The 23,249-nt window shown below is 46.0% G+C and overlaps 1 protein-coding gene across 6 annotated transcripts in view; it reads left to right on the top strand.

Moving 5' to 3' along the window:
- Positions 1-22,352, top strand: part of zfhx3b (zinc finger homeobox 3b) — a 165,617-nt gene extending 143,265 nt beyond the window's left edge. For 4 of the 6 annotated variants that reach the window (XM_029767431.1, XM_029767430.1, XM_029767428.1 and 1 more), the window contains 5 exons: positions 350-489; positions 1,247-1,447; positions 8,422-8,548; positions 8,925-14,489; positions 15,671-22,352. In XM_029767431.1, coding sequence (XP_029623291.1) covers positions 350-489; positions 1,247-1,447; positions 8,422-8,548; positions 8,925-14,489; positions 15,671-17,388 — 7,751 coding nt within the window. In that variant the 3' untranslated portion in view covers positions 17,389-22,352. The remainder of the gene's footprint in view (positions 1-349; positions 490-1,246; positions 1,448-8,421; positions 8,549-8,924; positions 14,490-15,670) is intronic. The other 2 variants (XM_029767432.1, XM_029767429.1) reach the window with 1 other exon arrangement.
- Positions 22,353-23,249: the final 897 nt, after the last annotated feature.

Here is a 23,249-nt window from a genome sequence, read left to right as displayed (position 1 = left end):
AATCCAACATGGGGAGAGACACCTTGGCTGTGTGTTGCTGCATTGGCATGGGAGGAGAAGTATACAGACTGGTGGTTTGGACGGGGAGCTGTGGGTTGGCTGATCAACTGCTTCCCTGCCCAAGTCCCATTAAACTCGGTTATATCACATTGAAGAAAGACATTTCAAAGCTCTTTATCCACACTTATTGATTGACTTGTTCTCAGGCTGCCAAGTCTTCACCTTGCTTTGATGAGTCTTCTTCTCTTCTCTGCCCCGTGTGTGTGTGTGTGTGTGTGTGTGTGTGTGTGTGTGTGTGTGTGTGTGTGTGTGTGTGTGTGTGTGTGTGTGTGTGTGCGCACGTGCACAGCAGGATCCAGCCAGTCAGAGAGGGACCAGACAGACTCCCCGAACCCCTCTAAGAGGCCCTCCTCACGGTCAGGGGCCACAGGGAGCCCCCTCTCCTCCAAGCGTCCCAGGACGGCTGAGAAGAGTGCTGCTGCGGAGCAGGTAACAGCCCAATCCTTCTGCTCTATCTTTAACACACAGCCTGCTGCCACTTCCAGAAGTTGGTTTCTTAAATTATAGAGGATGGTCATATTAACACTCACTGTTCCCAAACGATTTGAACTTGCCAATCAACTCAAGGTTATCCCATCCCCAATTACCATGCCCTCATTATGAGCAGTAAAACTTACACATTAATTGAGAAAAGGAATGTAAATACGTAGCTACTTCTAAGCATTTTTCTTAAAGACATTTGAATAAAGCCGGGCCTTTTTGCATTATGCATGATTTTTTTGAAATCTCCTTAAAATTAGTTTTGCTTTCCTGCTGCAGTTGCATTGCTAATTGTGCAAAAGGTGGAAAATCAATATAGTATCTGACAGATGAGAGAGCTTTGAAGTGTGTGCCAGGACTGCTGCTCTCCGTGTTGCCTAGTGGTCCATGATCAGAGGGACCTGCCTGGTAGAGACACAGGGCAACACTCCTCCATTCATCCTCCCATTCCAACTCCTCTCTCTCACAAAGCAGACCTACAGCTCTCCATCTCACCTCATTAACCTCCCTGTGCTCCTCTCTCCCCCCTCTCCTCCTCTCTCCCCCCTCTCCTCCTCTCTCCCACCTCTCCTCCTCTCTCCCACCTCTCCTCCTCTCTCCCACCTCTCCTCCTCTCTCCCACCTCTCCTCCTCTCTCGCCCCTCTCCCCCTCTCCTCCTCTCTCCCACCTCTCCTCCTCTCTCCCACCTCTCCTCCTCTCCTCCAGATGTACCAATGTCCCTACTGCAAGTTCAGCAACACGGACCTGAACCGCCTGAGAATGCACGTGATGACGCAGCACTCTGTCCAGCCCATGTTCCGGTGCCCGCTCTGCCAGGACATGCTGAACAACAAGATCCATCTGCAGTTCCACCTCACACACCTCCACAGCGTGGCGCCCGACTGCGTGGAAAAGCTCATCGCCACGGTACGTGTGTGTGTTAGGGTGTGTTTGTGTGTGTGTCTGTGTGGACTGTGGATACAGTATGTGTATACATTAATCCTTAGGTACTGTATTCTTTAGAAGTATTTAACCATGGCCCCTGCAATGCCATTACATACCAATAGTCAGCTCAATTATAACAGGAAATGCACATTCCCTCAAGCTAAATGAAACCTATCCTAAAATATCAATGCCAAGCCTCCTGCACACATCCATGTCTGTAAAATAGGGTGAACACAGCTGTAATAATAATAATAATTGATTTCATTTATGTAGCGCCTTTCCACCTACAGTAGGTGCTCAAAGAGCTTTACATAGTAGGGGGGAAAGTCACCTCTTCCACCCACTTGGGTGATGCATTGCAACCATTTTATACCAGAAGGCTCACCACACATCAGCTATTGTACAAATACAAATATGGTGTTTTATAAGCTAAACAGCTGTAAATGGTTCTGAGATGTTCAAGGTAGTTCAGTCTGTAATCCTCTCGCTGGGTTTTCCTTCCCTTTCTTCTGGTGCATTGTGGTCTTTCTGTTTGTGAGGCTACAGGCAGGCGCCTGCCTCTGAGATGTGTACATTGATTACTGTTTTCCTCCTAATCCATGGCCACTGGATTGCATGGGGACTTCATGACATCTTTTTTTCAAGGGCCTTTTTAAACACACTGAATACATTGAGAGGAAAGCACAACACAGGATGTCATTGCTCTACCACCTAGCCTTAATACCCAGCCCATCCTGTACAGTATACATCCTTTACCACATTTATATTTACCATTGTGTCTGTTTAGTCATTTATTTTCTCTGTGGGAAGTGATGAAGAGGCCATGGGAATAAGCAAGGCCTTTTTGATGCTCTGCGTGTGTGAGCTTAGCGCATGTAGCGTATGTCTGAACACATAGGGCCATGCAGGCAAGCTGGCTGGGCCCCATCAGGTCAAGGACCAACGGAGGCCTTAGCTGTGTCTCTTCTCTGCAGCCCAGAGATGACTGTTACTCACCCTGCCTGCCTGCCTGGCTGGATCTGTTACTCACCCTGCCTGCCTGCCTGCCTGCCTGCCTGCCTGGCTGTTTGTAATGGAGCACGTCTTTCCAGTCTTCTCTCTTCCAAATTTATGACATTTGAAGCTTTATCAAAATACAAAGGAAACTGTTAATTGTGAAATGGCTCCAAGGCATCTCATTGACTCACTGCCAGTCAGATATTATGGGGGTTAGGTTCAGATGCTTTAGCCATATTCTAAGGTGCCGTTGTCTAATGTGCCTATGGTCAATGAGCCCTTTTTTGGGTCTCATTGTTATCGTAGTCAGTTGAGATAGTGCGGGGGAGAGAGAGAGACAGATAAGTCTGATGTTTGCTATATCTTACCTCCCAGTCCATTTATTCTCAGGAGCACATTGATATTCTCTCAGTGTCTGTGATCACCTCAGAGCTATTCTAAACAAAGGCTTGCATTAATAATATATTTACGTTATTGTGACACAGATTCATTTAAATGTAATTAATACTTTTTTCCCTTTAATGAAATGCAAGTTCAGGCAATGGAAATATTATTATTCACTATTTCTTTAATCTAGCGTGCCAACCTCAAATCTCATGTGAATAATGAATGCACCAATTTCACAAAGAGACAATCACCCCTAACGTTTCCCATACATATACCACTATCTAGGAACTATCTGAGTTCCACACAGAGCGGTACAAAAAACGTAAAGACTAAAGCATGAATATACATTCTGAAGTTAGATATAGACTCACACAAATGTAATATCAGTATTTACAAAATTGACTCTGTCTACCTCTGCTACATTACCCCAGCGAAAGAGCTCATTTTGTTTTAATCATCATCAAAGGGAAATATGGTTTTATTTGCTCTCCTTTGATTTCCTGTAAATGACTGTGCAAATGTTGACGTTTGTTCTTGCCTGTGGAACAGAATTGCTCGCTGGACAATCATTCAGGAGAACGGTGCTCTGCCTAGCTGCCTAGCCATCTTTCTGGCCCAGCTAGAAAGCAAATGGCAAACACTTTAGTATGGAAGGCAGCAGTATTTTTCTTTTATAGAGATAATAATGCACTGAGCCCCTACAAAGACACAGGAGAGAACCATAGGTAATATAATGCACATTAAAACCAGCACATTTTTTTATTTTTACTGGTGGATATAGATGGAAAGGTACTCTATTTTTTTCACATGTGTAGCAGACGAGCCTAATGAATTCTGAAATAGGAGACTTTTATTTCATGCCGACCATGCATAAAGATGCTCACACTCTCTCAACCTTCATTTTTATCCACCATGTGCTCTCTCTCTCTCTCTGTCTCTCTCTCTCTCTCCTGCAGCCCCATCCTTCCATTACCCCTCCCTCTCTCTCTCTCTCTCTCTCTCTCTCTCTCTCTCTCTCTCTCTCCTGCAGCCCCATCCTTCCATTACCCCTCCCTCTCTCTCTCCTCTCTCGCTCCCTCTCTCTTCCTCTCTCTCCTCCCCTCCCTCTCTCATTCTATGTCTCATTTTCTGTCTGTCTAAGATAGGGGTAATGAAAATAATTGTGCTTCATTAATTCTGAGTCTGGCTAGATGATAGCCATTTTGAACTATGTTTGCCAATTAGGCGGTCCAAATTAAAAGTGACCTTGGGATACTCTCTGCTCTTGCCTCTCGTCGTCTAATGAAGCAGTTGTCTAGAAACAGTTCACTTTGTAATGTAAATCGCTGCTATGTTTTGTATTTGTGGTATTCTCCATGCTGGTTGCATTAATTTACCACTCTCTGTTTGGAGGAGAGAGAGAAGGGAGAAGAAAACAGAAAGGAAGGAAAATGTCGGAACATTTTCCAGTGAATTTCTGATGAGACTAATCGCACAGTGATGGACTGGAGAATGTTTACTGTTCCACTTAACCCCGGAGCCCTATGCAAACCCGCTGTTGCTTGAGGAGGACTCTGCCTTGTGTAGGACTAGAGTAGATCTGTTTGGAGCTGTGTGCCATGCTTTGTTCACAGACATGTCCTCATTGTCACTATTTGCTGGACACGCTGCCAGTTGCAGACTGACAGAGAGTTTGTTCCTTTTACAAGCACAGGCCAGACCAAAGGCTAAAATACACAAATATAGACAGAGGCATTTGATTATTTTATGTTTCAGATAACTAGGTGAATCCATTATGCCTTTATACATCACTCCTGGTGACTTAAGGTTAAATATATGTTGATAAGATTTGACTGATTCTTTTTGAAGAATATGAATATCATGTTAGATAGTAAAGGTCAAAACAGCTATTTGAATTATATTATTCCTTTTCATTTTGCATAGCCTCGTTTGATGTTATCACCCACACATACACATTTAAGTAAAAAGGCAAAGCCAGGATGACCATTGTGGGGTAATAGGAGAGAAGAAGGGTGGTCCATTGCAGTAAGGAGAACCTGAAATGGAGGTAGAGGATTAATAGAGGCACGGAGAGGAGTGGGGAGAGACTGTGGGGTGTAGGGAGAGGGGTGGGGAGAGACTGTGGGGAGTAGGGAGAAGGGTGGGGAGAGACTGGGGAGTAGGGAGAGGGGTGGGGAGAGACTGTGGGGAGTAGGGAGAAGGGTGGGGAGAGACTGTGGGGAGTAGGGAGAGGAGTGGGGAGAGACTGTGGGGTGTAGGGAGAGGGGTGGGGAGAGACTGTGGGGAGTAGGGAGAAGGGTGGGGAGAGACTGTGGGAAGTAGGGAGAGGGGTGGGGAGAGACTGTGGGGAGTAGGGAGAAGGGTGGGGAGAGACTGGGGAGTAGGGAGAGGGGTGGGGAGAGACTGTGGGGAGTAGGGAGAAGGGTGGAGAGAGACTGTGGGGAGTAGGGAGAAGGGTGGGGAGAGATTGGGGAGTAGGGAGAAGGTGGGGAGAGACTGTGGGGAGTAGGGAGAAGGGTGGGGAGAGACTGTGGGGAGTAGGGAGAAGGGTGGGGAGAGACTGTGTGGAGTAGGGAGAGGGGTGGGGAGAGACTGTGGGGAGTAGGGAGAAGGGTGGGGAGATACTGTGGGGAGTAGGGAGAAGGGTGGGGAGAGACTGTGGGGAGTAGGAAGAAGGTGGGGAGAGACTGGGGAGTAGGAAGAAGGGTGGGGAGAGACTGTGGGGAGTAGGGAGAAGGTGGGACGAGACTGTGGGGAGTAGGGAGGGGGTGGGGAGAGACTGTGGGGAGTAGGGAGAAGGGTGGGGAGAGACTGTGGGGAGTAGGGAGAAGGGTGGGGAGAGACTGTGTGGAGTAGGGAGAAGGGTGGGGAGAGACTGTGGGGAGTAGGGAGAAGGGTGGGGAGAGACTGTGGGGAGTAGGGAGAAGGGTGGGGAGAGATTGGGGAGTAGGGAGAAGGTGGGGAGAGACTGTGGGGAGTAGGGAGAAGGGTGGGGAGAGACTGTGGGGAGTAGGGAGAAGGGTGGGGAGAGACTGTGGGGAGAAGGGAGAAGGGTGGGGAGAGATTGGGGAGTAGGGAGAAGGTGGGGAGAGACTGTGGGGAGTAGGGAGAAGGGTGGGGAGAGACTGTGGGGAGTAGGGAGAAGGGTGGGGAGAGACTGTGTGGAGTAGGGAGAGGGGTGGGGAGAGACTGTGGGGAGTAGGGAGAAGGGTGGGGAGATACTGTGGGGAGTAGGGAGAAGGGTGGGGAGAGACTGTGGGGAGTAGGAAGAAGGTGGGGAGAGACTGGGGAGTAGGAAGAAGGGTGGGGAGAGACTGTGGGGAGTAGGGAGAAGGTGGGACGAGACTGTGGGGAGTAGGGAGGGGGTGGGGAGAGACTGTGGGGAGTAGGGAGAAGGGTGGGGAGAGACTGTGGGGAGTAGGGAGAAGGGTGGGGAGAGACTGTGGGGAGTAGGGAGAAGGGTGGGGAGAGACTGTGGGGAGTAGGGAGAAGGGTGGGGAGAGACTGGGGAGTAGGGAGAAGGGTGGGGAGAGACTGGGGAGTAGGGAGAAGGTGGGGAGAGACTGTGGGGAGTAGGGAGAAGGGTGGGGAGAGACTGTGGGAAGTAGGGAGAGGGGTGGGGAGAGACTGTGGGGAGTAGGGAGAAGGGTGGGGAGATACTGTGGGGAGTAGGGAGAAGGGTGGGGAGAGACTGTGGGGAGTAGGAAGAAGGTGGGGAGAGACTGGGGAGTAGGAAGAAGGGTGGGGAGAGACTGTGGGGAGTAGGGAGAAGGTGGGACGAGACTGTGTGGAGTAGGGAGGGGGTGGGGAGAGACTGTGGGGAGTAGGGAGAAGGTGGGGAGAGACTGTGGGGAGTAGGGAGAGGGGTGGGAGAGACTGTGGGGAGTAGGGAGAAGGGTGGGGAGAGACTGTGGGGAGTAGGGAGAAGGTGGGGAGAGACTGTGGGGAGTAGGGAGAAGGGTGGGGAGAGACTGTGGGGAGTAGGGAGAAGGGTGGGGAGAGACTGTGGGGAGAGACTGTGGGGAGTAGGGAGAGGGGTGGGGAGAGACTGTGGGGAGTAGGAAGAAGGTGGGGAGAGACTGTGGGGAGTAGGGAGAGGGGTGGGGAGAGACTGTGGGGAGTAGGAAGAAGGGTGGGGAGAGACTGTGGGGAGTAGGGAGGGGGTGGGGAGAGACTGTGGGGAGTAGGGAGAGGGGTGGGGAGAGACTGTGGGGAGTAGGAAGAAGGGTGGGGAGAGACTGTGGGGAGTAGGGAGAAGGGTGGGGAGAGACTGTGGGGAGTAGGGAGAAGGGTGGGGAGAGACTGTGGGGAGTAGGGAGAAGGGTGGGGAGAGACTGTGGGGAGTAGGGAGAAGGGTGGGGAGAGACTGGGGAGTAGGAAGAAGGTGGGGAGAGACTGTGGGGAGTAGGGAGTGGGTGGGGAGAGACTGTGGGGAGTAGGGAGAGGGGTGGGGAGAGACTGTGGGGAGTAGGGAGAGGGGTGGGGTCGGGTGGGTTGGGGTACTGTGAATTGAAATGCGGTGTGGGGAGTGAGGATGATTATTCTGTTTGGGGAGTTTATTGAAGGAAGGTGAAGCAGACAGTGCCTCATCTCACGGCCTCTTCCAATCTCAATCACCGATTATTGTTAAATAGGACCTGCTTAATGAGTGCATTTGATGAATTGTTGTATTTCTTTAAGGGGAAAGAGGGGCTATGAGGGGGAGATATGGGAGAGGAGGAGGGGTGGGGGGAGATAATATGGAGGGAGGTGGCTGTCATTCACCCATGATTGACTTCAACCTTTTGAAAGCAAAGAAAACCTGGCCGCTTCTCTGCACATTTTTAATCAATATTCATTGCTCCTTGAAATGTTCTAATTAAAATGGTAGAAACAAATTAAACCATTGTATAGTGGAAAAATGCATAGCATTCCTCCTGAAACGCCATTCTGTTGCGTATTTGTTCATACATCTTTATTGAACATGTTCATGTTTGGATTTATCCATAGTAGCTCTAATTTTGTATTCTTAATGCACCTGAAATAACTTTAACGTAACTGACATTAAACCACTATATTGTGACTTATGCGGTGTTGGAAGGCATAGAATATTTCCCCAAACTGATAGTGCTTATATTACCCAGAATGCCTCTTTTCTGTTCTGGTTCTTATCATTGGAATGGGATGTGCTTTTTTCATGGAATATTTATTTCATTAGGTGGCCTAATAAGCTTTTCAGTTGGCCAAGGTAGGCTTTTCAGGCCATCTCACTAATTGGCTGCAGCAGAACTTTCCAGTCGCATGGCAAAACACCAGCAGTGATCAAAGTACAAATTCCAGGGATGGCAAATAAAGTAAAATGTAATATGATTATTTGTGCATGTGTGTGTGAGTGCATGTGAGAGAAAAACCTTCTGCAAGGGTTTCCAAGATTTTTTAAGACGTCTATCAATTCCATCAGGAAAATATGTGTGCAGTTTTAAATGTAAAGAATATATAATAACATAATCTTTTTGTGAGCTTACAGAAACTCAGTTGTATAATAGAACCAGACAGTAATTAACAAGGGATGTGTCTTGTGTTTGATTTTCCAGGTGACAGCATCAGAGGTTCTGCCAGAAAGCATGTTCATACCAGTACCAGGCCCAGACAGAGAGGCACAAAGCAGCACCCCACAGGCCACGGCTAACTCCAGCTCTGAAGATATCAAGAAACAAGCCGGTCAGTATAGCACCATGTATTTACCTATGCTTTAATTGTCCCTCCTTTCATTTATATGTGAAGGATAGCGATGGCACTGTTCTCATTACCCAGTCTCCCTTTGGAAAATGTAATGAAAATGCAGGGGATCATGCCAAGGCCGTCATTGACAACAAAGGAAAAAGAATGATTCCTGCATCTGCAGGAGTCTGAATTAGTTATTACTTCTGTGTGTTGCAACTACCCCCTCCCTGGGGATTCTGAAATTATACATGCGTCAAGGACTCCTAAGTAGAGATAAGATGTCCTCTGTTGAAATTACATTTTCTTGCACAAAGACTCTGCTTATGTGGGAGCCTCTTTAATCCATGTTTTCTTTCTCTTTATTTATTGACAGAACCATCAGATGCTGAGCCTGAGAAAGGGGTCTCACTGCCTACAGAAATAGCTGAAGCTCGCAAGTCACCTCTGGAGGATCAGCAGTCTGGAAGGGAAGACACAGGATTCCTGTGTTGGAAGAAAGGCTGTAACCAGGTCTTCAAGTCCTCCAACTCCCTCCAGGTGCACTTCAACGAGGTTCACAACAAAAGGCCTCAGCTGCCTGTCTCGGACCGGCATGTCTACAAGTACCGCTGCAACCAGTGCAGCCTGGCCTTCAAGACGGTGGAGAAACTGCAACTGCACTCGCAGTACCACGTCATCAGAGCAGCCACCATGTGCTGCCTCTGTCAACGCAGCTTCAGGACCCTGCAGGCCTTGAAGAAACATTTGGAGACCAGCCACCTAGAGTTGAGTGAGGCTGACATCCAACAGCTCTACGGAGGCTTACTGATGAACGGAGACCTTATGGTCATGGGAGATCCATCACTTGGAGAGGACCACGGAGGACTGGGAGAAGATGACAAAGAGGGAGATGACAGTGACCAAGAGGAGAAGCAAAGCCCAACAGGCAGCGACTCTGGCTCATTGCTAGAAGATTTTGGATCAGAGCCCAAGCGTGCCCTGCCATTCAGGAAAGGTCCTAACTTTACCATGGAGAAGTTCCTGGACCCATCTCGTCCTTTCAAGTGCACGGTGTGCAAAGAGTCATTCACACAGAAGAACATCCTTCTGGTTCACTACAACTCTGTCTCACACCTGCACAAGGTCAAGCGGGCCCTACAGGAGTCCACCACTGGTCAACCAGAGCCCACCAGCAGCCCTGACAACAAACCATTCAAGTGCAACACTTGCAACGTGGCTTACAGCCAGAGCTCTACTCTAGAGATCCACATGCGCTCTGTCCTCCACCAGACCAAGGCCCGAGCAGCCAAGCTTGAAGCAGCAGGAGGAAACACCAGCTCCAGCAGTGGCTCTGGATTAAGTGGCGGTGGATCCTCCATCAACACTTCAACTCCAAGCCCGAGCCCAGCTACAAACTCAACAACCAGCTCCAGCAACCACAGCTCTTCTGGGGCTCAGACTACACAGAGTATTCTTGGAGGCAACCACATGAGCCAGTCTCACAGCATTGAAAGCCTTGGGAACTCCTCGATGACTTGTCATCCGTCACCGTCTGAAAACCATGAATCAAAAAAGAAGAAATTTGCAGACATGCTCTCTGCAAGGGGACAGCAGCAGCAGCAGCAGCAGCTTCAACAGCAACAGCAACAGCAGTTGGCTCAGGCCCAAGCCCAAGCCCAGGCCCAGCTCCAACAAGAGCTCCAGCAGCAAGCTGCCCTCATCCAGTCCCAGCTTTTCAACCCAGCACTTCTGCAGCACTTCCCCATGACAACTGATGCTCTTCACTCACTGCAGCAACAGCAGCTGCTCTTCCCTTTCTACATCCCTGGAGCAGAATTCCAACTGAACCCAGAGATGAACCTCAACAGTTCTGCACTTGGCCTGTCAAGCTCCACTGCCAACTCTCTGTTGGAGGACCTGAAGAACTCTGCCCAGCAGGCTCAGGCTCAGAGCTGCCTGCAACAGCAGCTGATGCACCACCACCTTCAGCAGCAGCACCAACAACAGCAGGCCCAAGCCCATTCTCAGGCCCAGGGCCAGATGGCTTTGCTTCAGCAGAGTGCCAATCTCCTTCACCAGGCTGAGAAAAAGCAGAAGGCCGCTGCCGCCCACAATGAGAAGCAAGAGAGAGAAAGGGAAATACAAAGAGAAAAAGACCTAAGAGAGAAAATTGAGGAACATGTCACAAAAGACAACTCTGACAACAAGTCAAATGAAAAAAAGGACATGCAACAGACTGCAATGAACTCCAACCACGATCCTGGGTTTCCTCCACCAAGAATTGCATCAGATGCTCGTGGAAATGCCACTAAAGCTCTTCTGGAGAACTTTGGGTTTGAGCTAGTGATTCAATACAATGAAAACAAGCAGAAGGCTCAGAAGAAACCAGCTGGGCCTGGACCAGCTGGAACAAGCACGCCTGGTGGGATCACAAGAGTGGTGGACCCCATCGAGGGATTGGAGAAACTGGAATGTGAATCCTGTGGAAAACTATTTTCAAACATACTGATTCTAAAGAGTCATCAAGAGCACATCCATCAGGCCTTCTTCCCATTCCGCTCCCTGGAGAGATTTGCCAAGGAATACAGAGAGCAGTATGACAAACTGTATCCACTCAGACCCCAGACACCAGAGGCTGCTCCTCCTGCTCCTCCACCTCCTCCTCCTCCTCCTCCTCCTCCTCCACCTCCACCCCCTCCGCAGAGAGCCCCAACACCAAATATTCCTGTCTCTGCTCCATCCATCACACCCCCAACTGTGTCGACCCCACAGCCTCCTGTTCAAATGGCTCAAATTCCCATGCCAATGGATATGCCCCTCTTCTCACCACTCATGATGCAGTCAATGTCTCTACAGTCCATGCCCTCTCAAATGCAATCCCAGATGTCATCTGTGGAGTCACAGTCACTGGCTAACGATCTGGCCCAGCTTTACCAACAGCAGCTTACACCAGCCATGCTACAGCAGCAGCAGAATAAGAGGCCCCGGACACGTATCACTGATGACCAGCTTAGGGTCCTTCGGCAGTACTTTGACATCAACAACTCCCCCAATGAGGAGCAGATTAAAGAGATGGCAGATAAGTCAGGGCTGCCCCAGAAAGTCATCAAACACTGGTTCCGCAACACCCTCTTCAAAGAGCGCCAGCGCAACAAAGACTCACCCTACAACTTCAACAACCCACCCATTACCACTCTGGAGGATACCAAAATTGACTCTAAACCCCCTTCCCCTGAGCCTCAAAGACAGGAGTGTTATGGGAGTAAAAGATCCTCAAGAACAAGGTTTACAGACTACCAATTGAGGGTGCTTCAGGACTTTTTTGATGCTAACGCCTACCCCAAAGATGATGAATTTGAACAGCTCTCCAACCTTCTGAGCCTCCCCACACGTGTCATTGTGGTGTGGTTCCAAAATGCTCGTCAGAAGGCACGCAAGAATTATGAAAACCAGGGGGATGGAAGCAAAGATGGTGAACGAAGAGAGCTGTCCAATGACCGTTACATTCGCACCACCAACCTGAACTACCAGTGCAAGAAATGCAGTCTGGTTTTCCAGCGTATATTTGACCTCATAAAGCACCAAAAGAAGCTGTGTTACAAAGATGAAGACGATGACGGGCAATACGACAGCCAAAACGAGGACTCTATGGATCTTTCTCATGAATACTACACCCCCTCTGGGTCCTCCTGTCACACCCCTATGCCTTCCTCTTCAAGCCTCTGCCCTCTCCCTCCCTCCACCTCAGCTTTCTCCCACCTCTCATCCTCTGAGAAGGAGGAAGCCTCACCAGCTAACACATCAAACTCTTATGATGAGAAGCCCAAACATTTGGCTGAAATGTCCTCAGATCCACGTGAGCACCAGACCACCATCAAACAGGAGACTGTGCATCAGCCCCAATCTGAGACTCAACATCAGAGAAGAGAAGCCCGAGATGAGAAGCCACAAACAGCCCCAAAGACAAACAAGCATTCTTCTCCTTCCCTCTCTCAGCAGCAACGTGACTGTGGTCCCTCAGTCTCTCAGACAAGCCAGGCTGAGAGAGCTTCTCAGAGCTCCCACATGGGCCTCAACCCTCACATGAGCTCTGCATCACAGCAACAGCTGGCGCAGCAAATGATCCAATACCAGTGTGAGCAGTGCAAGCTTGGCTTCCCATCCTTTGAGCACTGGCAGGAGCACCAGCAACTGCACTTCCTCTCTGTGCAAAACCAATTCATCCACCCTCAGTTCTTGGACCGCCCAATGGATATGCCCTTCATGTTGTTTGATCCAAGCAATCCCCTGTTGGCCAGTCAACTCCTCTCTGGGGCCATGCCACAGATCCCAAGCAGCTCTGCCACCTCTCCATCAACACCCACCTCCACCATGAACTCCCTGAAGAGGAAGTTGGAGGAGAAAGCAGGCACTAGCCCAGGAGAGAATGACAGCACCAACAGTGGGGAGGAGCCACAAAGAGACAAGCGCCTCAGGACTACCATCACACCTGAGCAGCTGGAGATCCTCTATCAGAAATACCTATTGGACTCAAACCCTACTCGTAAAATGCTTGACCACATCGCTCATGAGGTGGGACTGAAGAAGAGGGTAGTGCAAGTTTGGTTCCAAAATACCAGAGCCAGGGAAAGGAAGGGGCAGTTTCGGGCTGTAGGGCCTGCTCAAGCTCACCGGCGATGCCCTTTTTGTCGTGCTCTCTTCAAGGCGAAAACTGCACTAGAGGCACATATCCGTTCCCGCCATTGGCATGAAGCCAAACGTGCCGGTTACAACCTAGCTCTCTCTGGCATGTTCACTGAGGAAGGGATGCAAATGAAGATGGATCCTCTGGATATCACCAGCTATTCCCAGCTTGCCCCTTCTAACAATGATGGACAATGCTCCTCTCTGTCACCAGTGAGCAAAAACATGGACTTGTCTCCCAGGGCCCTTTTGAGCCCTTCATCCATTAAAGTTGAAGGAGGAATGGAGGACTTTGAGAGTCCATCTATGTCCTCTGTCAACCTTAGCTTTGACCAGAACAAACTTGATAATGACGACTGTTCTTCAGTGAATACGGCCATCACAGATACCACCACTGGTGATGAGGCCAATGCTGACAATGACAGTGCTGATCAAAAGCATGGTCAAAATAGTGGTGATTACCTGTCTAAGTCTGTGGGCACAGCCCCCTCTCTTGAAAATGACGACCAGATGTCATCAGGGCTGGTGAGCCCTGCGACAAGCTATTATGCTAGAGACTATGAGAATGAGAATATAATCGACTACAGTGAGACCTCCAGTCTGGCTGATCCCTGCTCACCAAGCCCTGGAGCTTCCGGCAGCAGGAGCATTGACAGTGGAGACCGTCCTGGCCAAAAGCGCTTCCGAACTCAGATGACTAACCTCCAGCTGAAGCTGCTCAAGTCCTGCTTCAATGACTACAGGACACCTACCATGCTGGAGTGTGAGGTACTTGGCAATGACATCGGACTTCCAAAGAGGGTGGTTCAGGTGTGGTTCCAGAATGCTCGCGCCAAGGAGAAAAAGGCCAAGCTCAGCATGGCTAAGCACTTCGGGATCAACCACACATCCTATGAGGGGCCGAAGACGGAGTGCTCTTTGTGCAGTGTCAAGTACAGTGCCCGTCTCTCCGTGCGAGATCACATCTTCTCTGCGCAACACATCACCAAGGTAAAGGACACCATTGGGAGCCAACTGGACAAGGAGAAGGAGTACTTTGACCCAGCCACTGTCCGCCAGCTGATGGCCCAGCAGGAGATGGATCGCATCAAGAAAGCCAATGAGGTCCTGGGACTGGCACAGCAGCAAGCCATGCAGCAGCAGGGGATCTTTGATAGCCCCGCCCTGCAGGCCCTGAACCTTCAGTCTGCCTATTCAAATCTGCAAGGGATGCCCCCTGGACTTCTGCCAGGTGTCGGAAGCACCTCCCTACCTGGCTTTAACTCATCAAACTCAGGTATGTCATCACTCAGACGTCACATAGATCACTGTTTCATCAGAGTTGTCTTAAACCGATGAAGCACTCTTGGATCAAATGTAATATTTTGTCATATCCACAATTGAAAAGAAGTGCTGTACCAGTCTGGGGGTCTCATTCAAGTAAAACCATTAACTAGGTATTAACTGGGAAAACTAGTAAGCACTCTCGATTAAATAGGGCTCTGAATTTCTCCTACATTTTCCAGTAGGCAACGTTTCGACCTTCTTCAGATTAAATACCCTTGTCATCAATCAATCTGTCATCTGGAAATATTCACATTAGAATACATACTGTACATATAATGCAATATAACAGTGTGAGGGCACCTTCCGTTTTAATATGGATTTGCCAGGCAACTGTAAGCATGTTATTTTTTACATCACGTTGTATTTCATAATGAGTCATGTGTTCTAGTAAAAGTCCTTCATTCCGTTCATTTGACAGTGTTGGCCTGCGTTATTGGAGAGACGCTACTACAACAAACAAATACAATATAAAATCAGAATGAGCATCTCCAGACATCTGCTGTCAACTTCATGAGCTACTTGAACTGTTACCATTCAGTTAGAGAACATTAAACAAAGTCCTCAAATGAATACTAATAGCTCACTTCCTTCTCAAACCTCTTTGACCTTGGGAACATTAGTAGTACTTGACCTTATTATCATTTAAATTACATGTTTTGATTAAGAGTTCCTAAGTTTGTTTAAAGGTCAGTGTCATACTTCATGTAAAGAAACCATTTGCACATGTTTGAAGTAGTAGACACTAGAGTCTTTATGTAACTAAATCCTCAGTTTGTCTGTTGTTTTCTTTATTATTGCCCAGCTGCTTCTTGATTGATTAACTCTAGTAAATATTGTGATTAAGACCTCATCTTATGGGCCTTCCTGGAAAGGCTGAGTTTCTGATTGGCTAACATTGAATCATCAAAAGCAATCTAATGAATTACCTCTGGTGAAAAACATTTTCAAATGAAAAACACTCTTCAATAAAGTGCTCAGTTATTAATGCACTGAGCTCCAATAATTAGTGCGTACAGTAGCTCTCTAGAACACCTTACTTAGAAAAACACATATATGCATCTATGAATAACTAATGTCTTGAATCCCCCTCTAACTCTGAATTCTCCCATTTCTCTGTTTCATCTCCTCTAGCTTTAACTCCTCCCAAACCTCCAAACCTCCTGAACATGCCTGGCGCCAGTGTTCCTTCACCCAGCCTCCCTACGTCTGGATTACCCAACAAGCCTCCCTCCTCCTCCTCCTTGGCATCACCCAGCCCAGCACAGGCCAACACATCTGTCGCCCACTCCAGCCCTACTTCCACCTCCACCACCACAACAGCCCAGTCAGGCTCCCGGCCTGAACACCCCAAAGAGCGTAATGCTGAGAGGTCAAGAGAGAAGGAGAAGCCCCACCACAAGGAGAAGACAGAGAAGCCCTCAACGCCATCCTCCACAGGATGCACCCCAGCCCCATCCACCTCTGCTGCCAGCGCCAAGAAAGAAAAACAAGATGCAGCTGTGCCCGCCACCTCCATGCCCACGCCGGGTATGGAGTATGTGGTAGACCCTGCCCAGCTCCAGGCCCTGCAGGCTGCCTTGGCATCGGACCCTACAGCTCTACTGACTAGTCAGTTCCTGCCCTACTTCATGCCTGGATTTTCCCCGTATTACGCCCCGCAGATACCTGGGACTCTCCAAGGCGGCTATCTGCAGCCAATGTACGGCATGGAAAGCATGTTCCCCTACAACCCAACATTGTCCCAAGCGCTGATGGGCCTGTCCCCGGGGTCCCTGCTTCAGCACTACCAGCAATATCAGCAGAGCCTGCAGGAGGCGCTACAGCAGCAGCAGCAGCAGCTTCAGCAGATCCAGCAACCCAAAGCGAGCCAAACTCCAGTACCCCCTCAACCTTCGGGGGACCGCAAAGAATCTGCCAAAGATCCAGCGAAAACAGAGGAGCTGAAAGGCAACCCCCACAGAGAGATCTCTTCCTCCTCCTCTCACAATAACCTACCCTCCAAGCAGAACGAGATGGATGGCAAAGTCGCAGACCCCCTTCTAGACCAGTACATCGTCCCCAAGGTGCAGTACAGGCTGGCGTGTCGCAAATGTCAAGCAGTCTTCAGCAAGGAAGAAGCGGCCGTCAATCACCTGAAGTCTATCTGCTTTTTCGGTCAGTCTGTGGCAAACTTGCAAGAGGTGTTGCTGCGTGTCCCCAGTGGCGCAGGTGCAGGGATGGGCAGCCTCTATGACTGCCTGGCCTGCGACACCACGTTGGATGGGGACAAAGCGCTTAGTCAACACCTGGATTCGGCTTTGCACAAACACAGAACAATCAAGCGATCAGCCAGAAATGCCAAAGAGCACGCTACTAGTTTATTACCTCACTCTTCAGCCTGCTTCCCCGATCCTAACACCGCATCTACCTCGCAGTCTGCCACTCATCTCATCAGCACCCCCCCTCCCCCGCCAACGACATCAGCCACCATGCCGTCCTCCTCTGTCTCTTCATCCTTGTGCTCCTCCTCTGCCACCCCACTCAACACCACAGCTGCCGGCAAACCCTGGCCCCAGGCCCCTTTCTCCAGAGCTTTAGCTGGGAAGCCCAATGCCACTCCTCCTTCTTCTTCTTTTCCTCCAGTATCCTCACCTTCAACGGTTACCTCAAGTTCATTGAGCACCTCAGGAGTTCAGACCTCGATACCAACAGACGTCTTTACCGACGAGTCTGACTCTGACAGCAGTCAGAAGTCAGCAGACAGGCTGGGTAGGACGGCGGAGGTGCCGCAACAGCCTGGCTGTCTCAAAGACAGTAGTAGTTGTAGTAGTAATCTTGCTAGTGTAGGAACGGACTCCATCAGATTGTAAAAGAGCTTTCGGTGATGGACAATATTTAAAAAACGCAAAAGACAAAAAAAAACACAAATGGGAAAAACAAACAAAAAAGCAGCGATGTTAAAATACGTTTAAAAGTATACAAAACAATTTCAGAAAAAGATGTGTAAAGACTAACTGCAATTCCAAAGCTTGTAACCAAAAATTTAAATGTTAGTGGATTGTTTTCCCATATCAACATGCTGGTTTTCGTTTCTTTCAACTGAAATATATACATTTATATGTATAAGAATAGAAAGATCACTGCAGTTAAGTTTTGGGTAATGATAGAGGAATGCTGTATAGCAATGGACTGCCTCAAAGTTGGTAAATGGCCCAAGAACCCTTTTGACAAAGTCAACAAGCTGTCCCTTGTTTGTGTAATTATTTCCACTTAATAGCACAGTCACAAAAAGCCAGTATGTACTGTATGGGAGAATAGTCTAACAGTTTTCTGCTATCAAAGCGTTCAAATACTAATGGCTTGCAAAAGTAAAAAGAATAATGTAATGTCTATTTTATTCTCAGGTCAACAGCTCACAGACGTTTTTCTGTTACAGAAATTCATTGTTTTACACCTTTTGTTCCGAACAGGAGAAACATCTGTGTTTTTTTTCCCAGAAATTGATTTTATCGACAGAAAGTTTTAAAATGAGTGAAAATATCATAAAGGCATAGCTTTCTGGGCATTTAAAAGGGTAGCTGATCTGCTGATTTTAAACATTTGAAATACTCTTAAAGGGGGAAAATTTGCAATCCGGAGAGCATTGGAGACATGTTGATGGGGGATAAAAAAGATTTTTTTGATAAAAAAAACTTTCTGTATTTATGATAGATATGAACATTTTTGGTGTTAAGTAGATTGTTGCATTGGAAATGAATTTAAACAGTATGTTAGATTGAAAAAAAACTTTGTACATTTAGCTTTTGTATCGTCCAACTTTAAGGCGCTTCATTTGATGTTGTCTTGGTCATTCCGATAGACTAGATTATGGAGCAGTAACTTATCTGAACTTTATTTCTGTCTTATTCTCGGCTTCTTGGCTAACGTTCACCCAACTGCCACTCTCCCACTAGGCAGGATCCTCTCTTTCAAAATGTTTTTTCTCTCTGTTTTGGTTGGTATGGTACTAACCAAAAAAGAAAAAAAGATCTGGGGTGAAATGTTAAACAATATTTACGTTTATTTCTGTTACCTTTGTGCACTTAACACTGTCTGACTCATAATTCTCACTTTACTTGTTCCTCTCCTCACTTAGTTTTTCTCCTCCACTGCATTTGTAGATATGGAGATAGTTACTCCTCCTCGTGCACTACGAAGCAGGTCTTTTGTTCTTCATGTAGTGTGGCTACAGTCTTTTTTCGGCTTTATTTTCATTTAGACTTTACGTTGTTGTTGTCATAGATGAAAATGAAAAAATAATAATAATAATAATTTTCACGCTTTAAAACAAAAAGAAAATCCAAAGACTAAACACTTTCACCATTGGTGCATAAAGATGAGAAAAGAGGCTTCTTTATACTTGAGAATTTGTTGCTGTTTTTAGAGGAAAGAAAACAAAGTTTTAAAATAAATGAGTACGCATCAGAGTTGCCGTTTTTGCTTCTTTGCAAGCAGATAGGTGACTTTTTTACGTAAAATACCAAGAATACCAAAAACCAAAAAAGGGCCCTTGTCCTTGCATTGTGGAGTAGCACCGTTACAGAGCCATTGCAGTTGTAAGATAGAGGTTATAAATCTTTGTTTTAACTTTTCTGTTACTCACAAAAATGATTTTTTTTTAAAGAAAATGTATAAGGTCTGGTCTTCAAGGACATACGTTTTGCTGCTAATGTAGAATTTTGAAAAAAGAATACCTAGCTAGATGCATGCTCATTTTGCTTTTTGACTAAGCTTTAACTAAAACAACAATAAACCATTTTCCTGCCTCTGCGACATCTTTTTTTTTTTTTCTTGCAAAAACGGAACTTTGAAGACTGTGAATATATGTTCCAAAGGACATTTTTGCCGATTTTCTTTTTGAACAGACCAATGTTTAAAGCCAATGATATATAACATTAGTAAAGAACAGTGCATTCCAAATATCACATCAACGTTTTTTCTTTTTTTTCTTAAGCAAGGACTGATTTAATTTTAATCATTTTAATTATTATTATATATTTTTCTCATTTCTAAGGTGACTGTAAGCTGTTGTGTAAAGTTAGCATTCTGTTTGCTAAACAAAATTACCTAGATCTGTCATTTTGTGTCTGGCATGGAAAGTTGATAAGAACCCCTCCTTCTGGTTAAGGTTGTTGCTCACTTGATCAGCAAGTAATAGTGGTTACCAAAAAATGTATATAATACATCTGGTACTGACGCATCTCATAGGTTACATCATCATGCCTCTCAACTTACAAGTCTCAGAAGGAAATAATGGCTGTTTTGATAAGTCTGGAGTGCCGGCCCAACTTCCTGGGACATCCAATTGTGACTTGCCCCAGGTGTCTGCAGGGCGTTAAACCATTTTCACGCACGATGTTGATTACAGGTTTCTAAGGGACGTCTTCATTCCAAAGCATTATAAGTCTGGAAAAAGCAGGAGTTTTTTTGAAGATGTCCCTTGTGTTCAGATACTGTAGTTAAGAGGTATGTCATGCCTTCATGTCCAAAGAGCTCACTCGCTCCATCTTATAGCAGTGGAAATGGATGTGCTTAATTATCCACACTCTCTCATAGATGAACAACTTTTATTTAATTCCTTTACACCAAAACCAAGGCATATTTAAATTTGTGAATAACTGGTTTTCGGCCACTAGTGTATAGCAAGTGTATTTGCCATAATTCATACAAAGCTGCAATCTAGGAAGTGTGTTAAAAGTGTTACGTCTTGCAGAGCAATGTAATTTGGTGTTAATACTTCCTTACGCATGCTGTTGAAATTCGGTTGATTTGGTCTGCAAGCTTGCCACTCCTCTAGTCCTGTTCTCTAGAATATTGTTCATATGATTATTTTTTGAGAATTCTAATGTTGTACAGTTTATTCTTGAATGCGTTTGCTTTATTTTGGTTTTCAGATGTCAGACATGTACTATTATTTTCTTAGAACTATTTTATGTTATTTTTGTTTCTGTATATTACTTTTCCTCATATAAATTAACACTAGCTTTAATTTCAATTGCTGAATTAAAAAATATCTTTATTCTATGACCTGGCCACTTTATGGTGTAATAATGTTCTTATATTTGTTTGTCTTTTTTGACACTGTTTGATCTCTTATTTCCGAAGTGTAATCTTTGTTTTGGGCTCTTTTGTGGAAGACGGTCATGGTCTTCTTCACAACAGATTCAGCCAGCATGGACTGTGTGTGTGAGTTTGTATGTGTGCGTGTGAGTGTGTTTCATAAGAGCCAGCATCAGTTTTGAGTTTTTATACATTTTATTTTATACTGTACCTTTATTTACGCACCAAAACGTACTGAACCGAAAGCTGGATTATGAATAAAGTGGTGAAGTTTTAGAAAATTTGAATTTTAAAGGTAACAATAATCAAAAAGAGGAGAACGACGATACCGAAGCACTGAGCAGTTTTTATTTTGATTGAATATATGAATGTGGCCAAAGCTTTATGCAGTTAAAAACAAAAATAAAAATTACAATTTGTGCCCCAGATAAGTGTATATTTTATTGTGGCACAAAACAATAGATAACTGAGATCCTTTCACTCACATTGGGATACTTGATTTTCATGGACAATTACAAAGAAAGAAAAAGACAAGGTTTTGCTGTAGAGGTCATCTTTTGCCCACTGTGAAAATGAACATGTATACAGATATAGATATATTTAAAACAAGACATCAACTTTTTTGTTTGAAATGATAAAGAAGGAATGAAAAGAAGAAATGAACTCTGGGAAACTTTGGAGCTCTTGCTGAGAGGACAGGGGAGGCTGTGGGCAAACTGGGCATGGGAGCCAAAGGCAGGCTCAAGGCGGCTTTAATATCACAACCATATTTGCTTACATCTCTGAGATGGGAATGGACTCTGGAACCAGTGGACATGTGACACAGAGGAAAGACTAGATAAAGAAGCTGAACTATAGTGGCTCCAGCTGCTTCCTTGCTCTGTCTGTCTCTCTCTCTTCTCCAGCTCTGCCTCTGCTTCTGCTCTTTTACGGACATGTTTCCGCACTTCTGGACTGGATGGACAGAGATGCTCGCTTCATTTCTCCCGGTTCATGTTGTTGCTACCTGTTTCATTTCCTCCTGCTTGTCTCGCTGATGGACAAGTATAAGCTCTCCAGTCAGATGGTGGCTCGCCCCTCTCTCTGTTCATCCCACCAACCAAAAAGAGAAATGAACCAGAGAGAAAGGGGAAAGGTTTTCTAGGCTGTCATTCCTAAAGAGGCAGTTACACACAAAAAAAGCGAATCAACCAAAATTAACAACCAAACTAACAAACAACCAAACAAAACCGTTTGCTCCAACTTCAAAGATGAACTGTTACTTGGAGCTCTCTCTGTTCCTTTTGTGACTCCTGGTGCCACAATGTTTTTTTTAATGCATTTTCTTTTTCTTTTTGTTTCCTTGAATTATTCCTCCTCCGAGCCTCACAAGCATGGCTCCGTGGCTCCAGGCAGCCCACTGAGGGTAGAAAAAACAGCCTTGCAATGTACAAAAAAGAGCAAGTTAAACCAAAAATGTTGTTCTTGATGTCTTTTCTATACTGTAGTCTTGTTAGCTTTTTTGTTACTGTAATTATATGATGAAGATTTCCAAACTGTACCAAATTACATGGAAACTAACATACATAAAACCACATGGAACTTCAGACTTTTAAAGAAACTTTTGTCACAAAAACCTTGTTGTCCTAGTTAAGTTGATTGTAGATGGTAATTGAATATACTCCTTTGAAAATATTTCATCAAGTATGTTTCTTGCTCATTGTGATACATTAAAAAAGGATGAGCATAAAATGCATTACTTGTGTGCCTCATCCTTGTGTGAATTCAGTTGTATTGTATGAATGAAAAGTGCAGATGAGTGCAAAAGTCGAGTGTCACATACAGAGAGAGAACGTTGAACACTGAATAGCAGTTTGTACATTTAGCTCAAATCAGAATGCCTTTCCTGCCATGAATGATTTGTATACGTTGATACAACTATATCTGCACTCTCCGTACCAACCATGAGCATTTGACCCTTTATGCTTTCTTCTGTATTTAGGGTGGAAAGAATTGAAATACAATAACCTCACACAGCCATAGCTTAGCAGTATTCTCCATAATATCTATTATTATCAAACCTTATCCTTCACATTTGTATCTCATTAAGGGTAATAATGATCATAAAACATCATTTGCACGTCATTGTTTTAATTAATGCATAAAAGTGTGATCTTGTCAGATCTTCTAAATCTTCCATGTCCTGAGATGTATCATCCTTCATATTTAGCTCCCTGGTAGGGATGCTCTCTGGACATGATTCATTAAAACATATTAAGGAACGAATGCAGGATCTCACTTAATTAGAAGTGGCTGTTTGTGACTAATTCAAGTTGATTAAGGCTGAGAAAAATTATAACTCCAAGTGAATATATTGTGAACAGCAGTACTTTTAAATTCCTTTTGACTAATGTTGGAACTCAAGTGCATTGTGTATTAGTACTGGGCACTCATTTGAAAATTAAGTCATTGAGAAGCTTGGATTTCTAATTATTAGTGCTTGTGTGTGCTGTTTGCAGCTCTCAGCCTTGAGAATGCGCTACAAGTGTCTGTGTGTGTCATTGTTTTGCATGTGTTTTGATGACTACTGGAATGAGGATGTGAGAATGAAAGGCAAACTAGCTTGTACCTGATCACACATGGCACAACGAGC

This window comes from Salmo trutta, chromosome 12 (genome assembly GCF_901001165.1).
Source record: "Salmo trutta chromosome 12, fSalTru1.1, whole genome shotgun sequence".
NCBI lineage: Eukaryota > Metazoa > Chordata > Actinopteri > Salmoniformes > Salmonidae > Salmo > Salmo trutta.
Note: the sequence above shows the minus strand (reverse complement) of the source record. Positions and strands in the feature narration are given on the sequence as shown.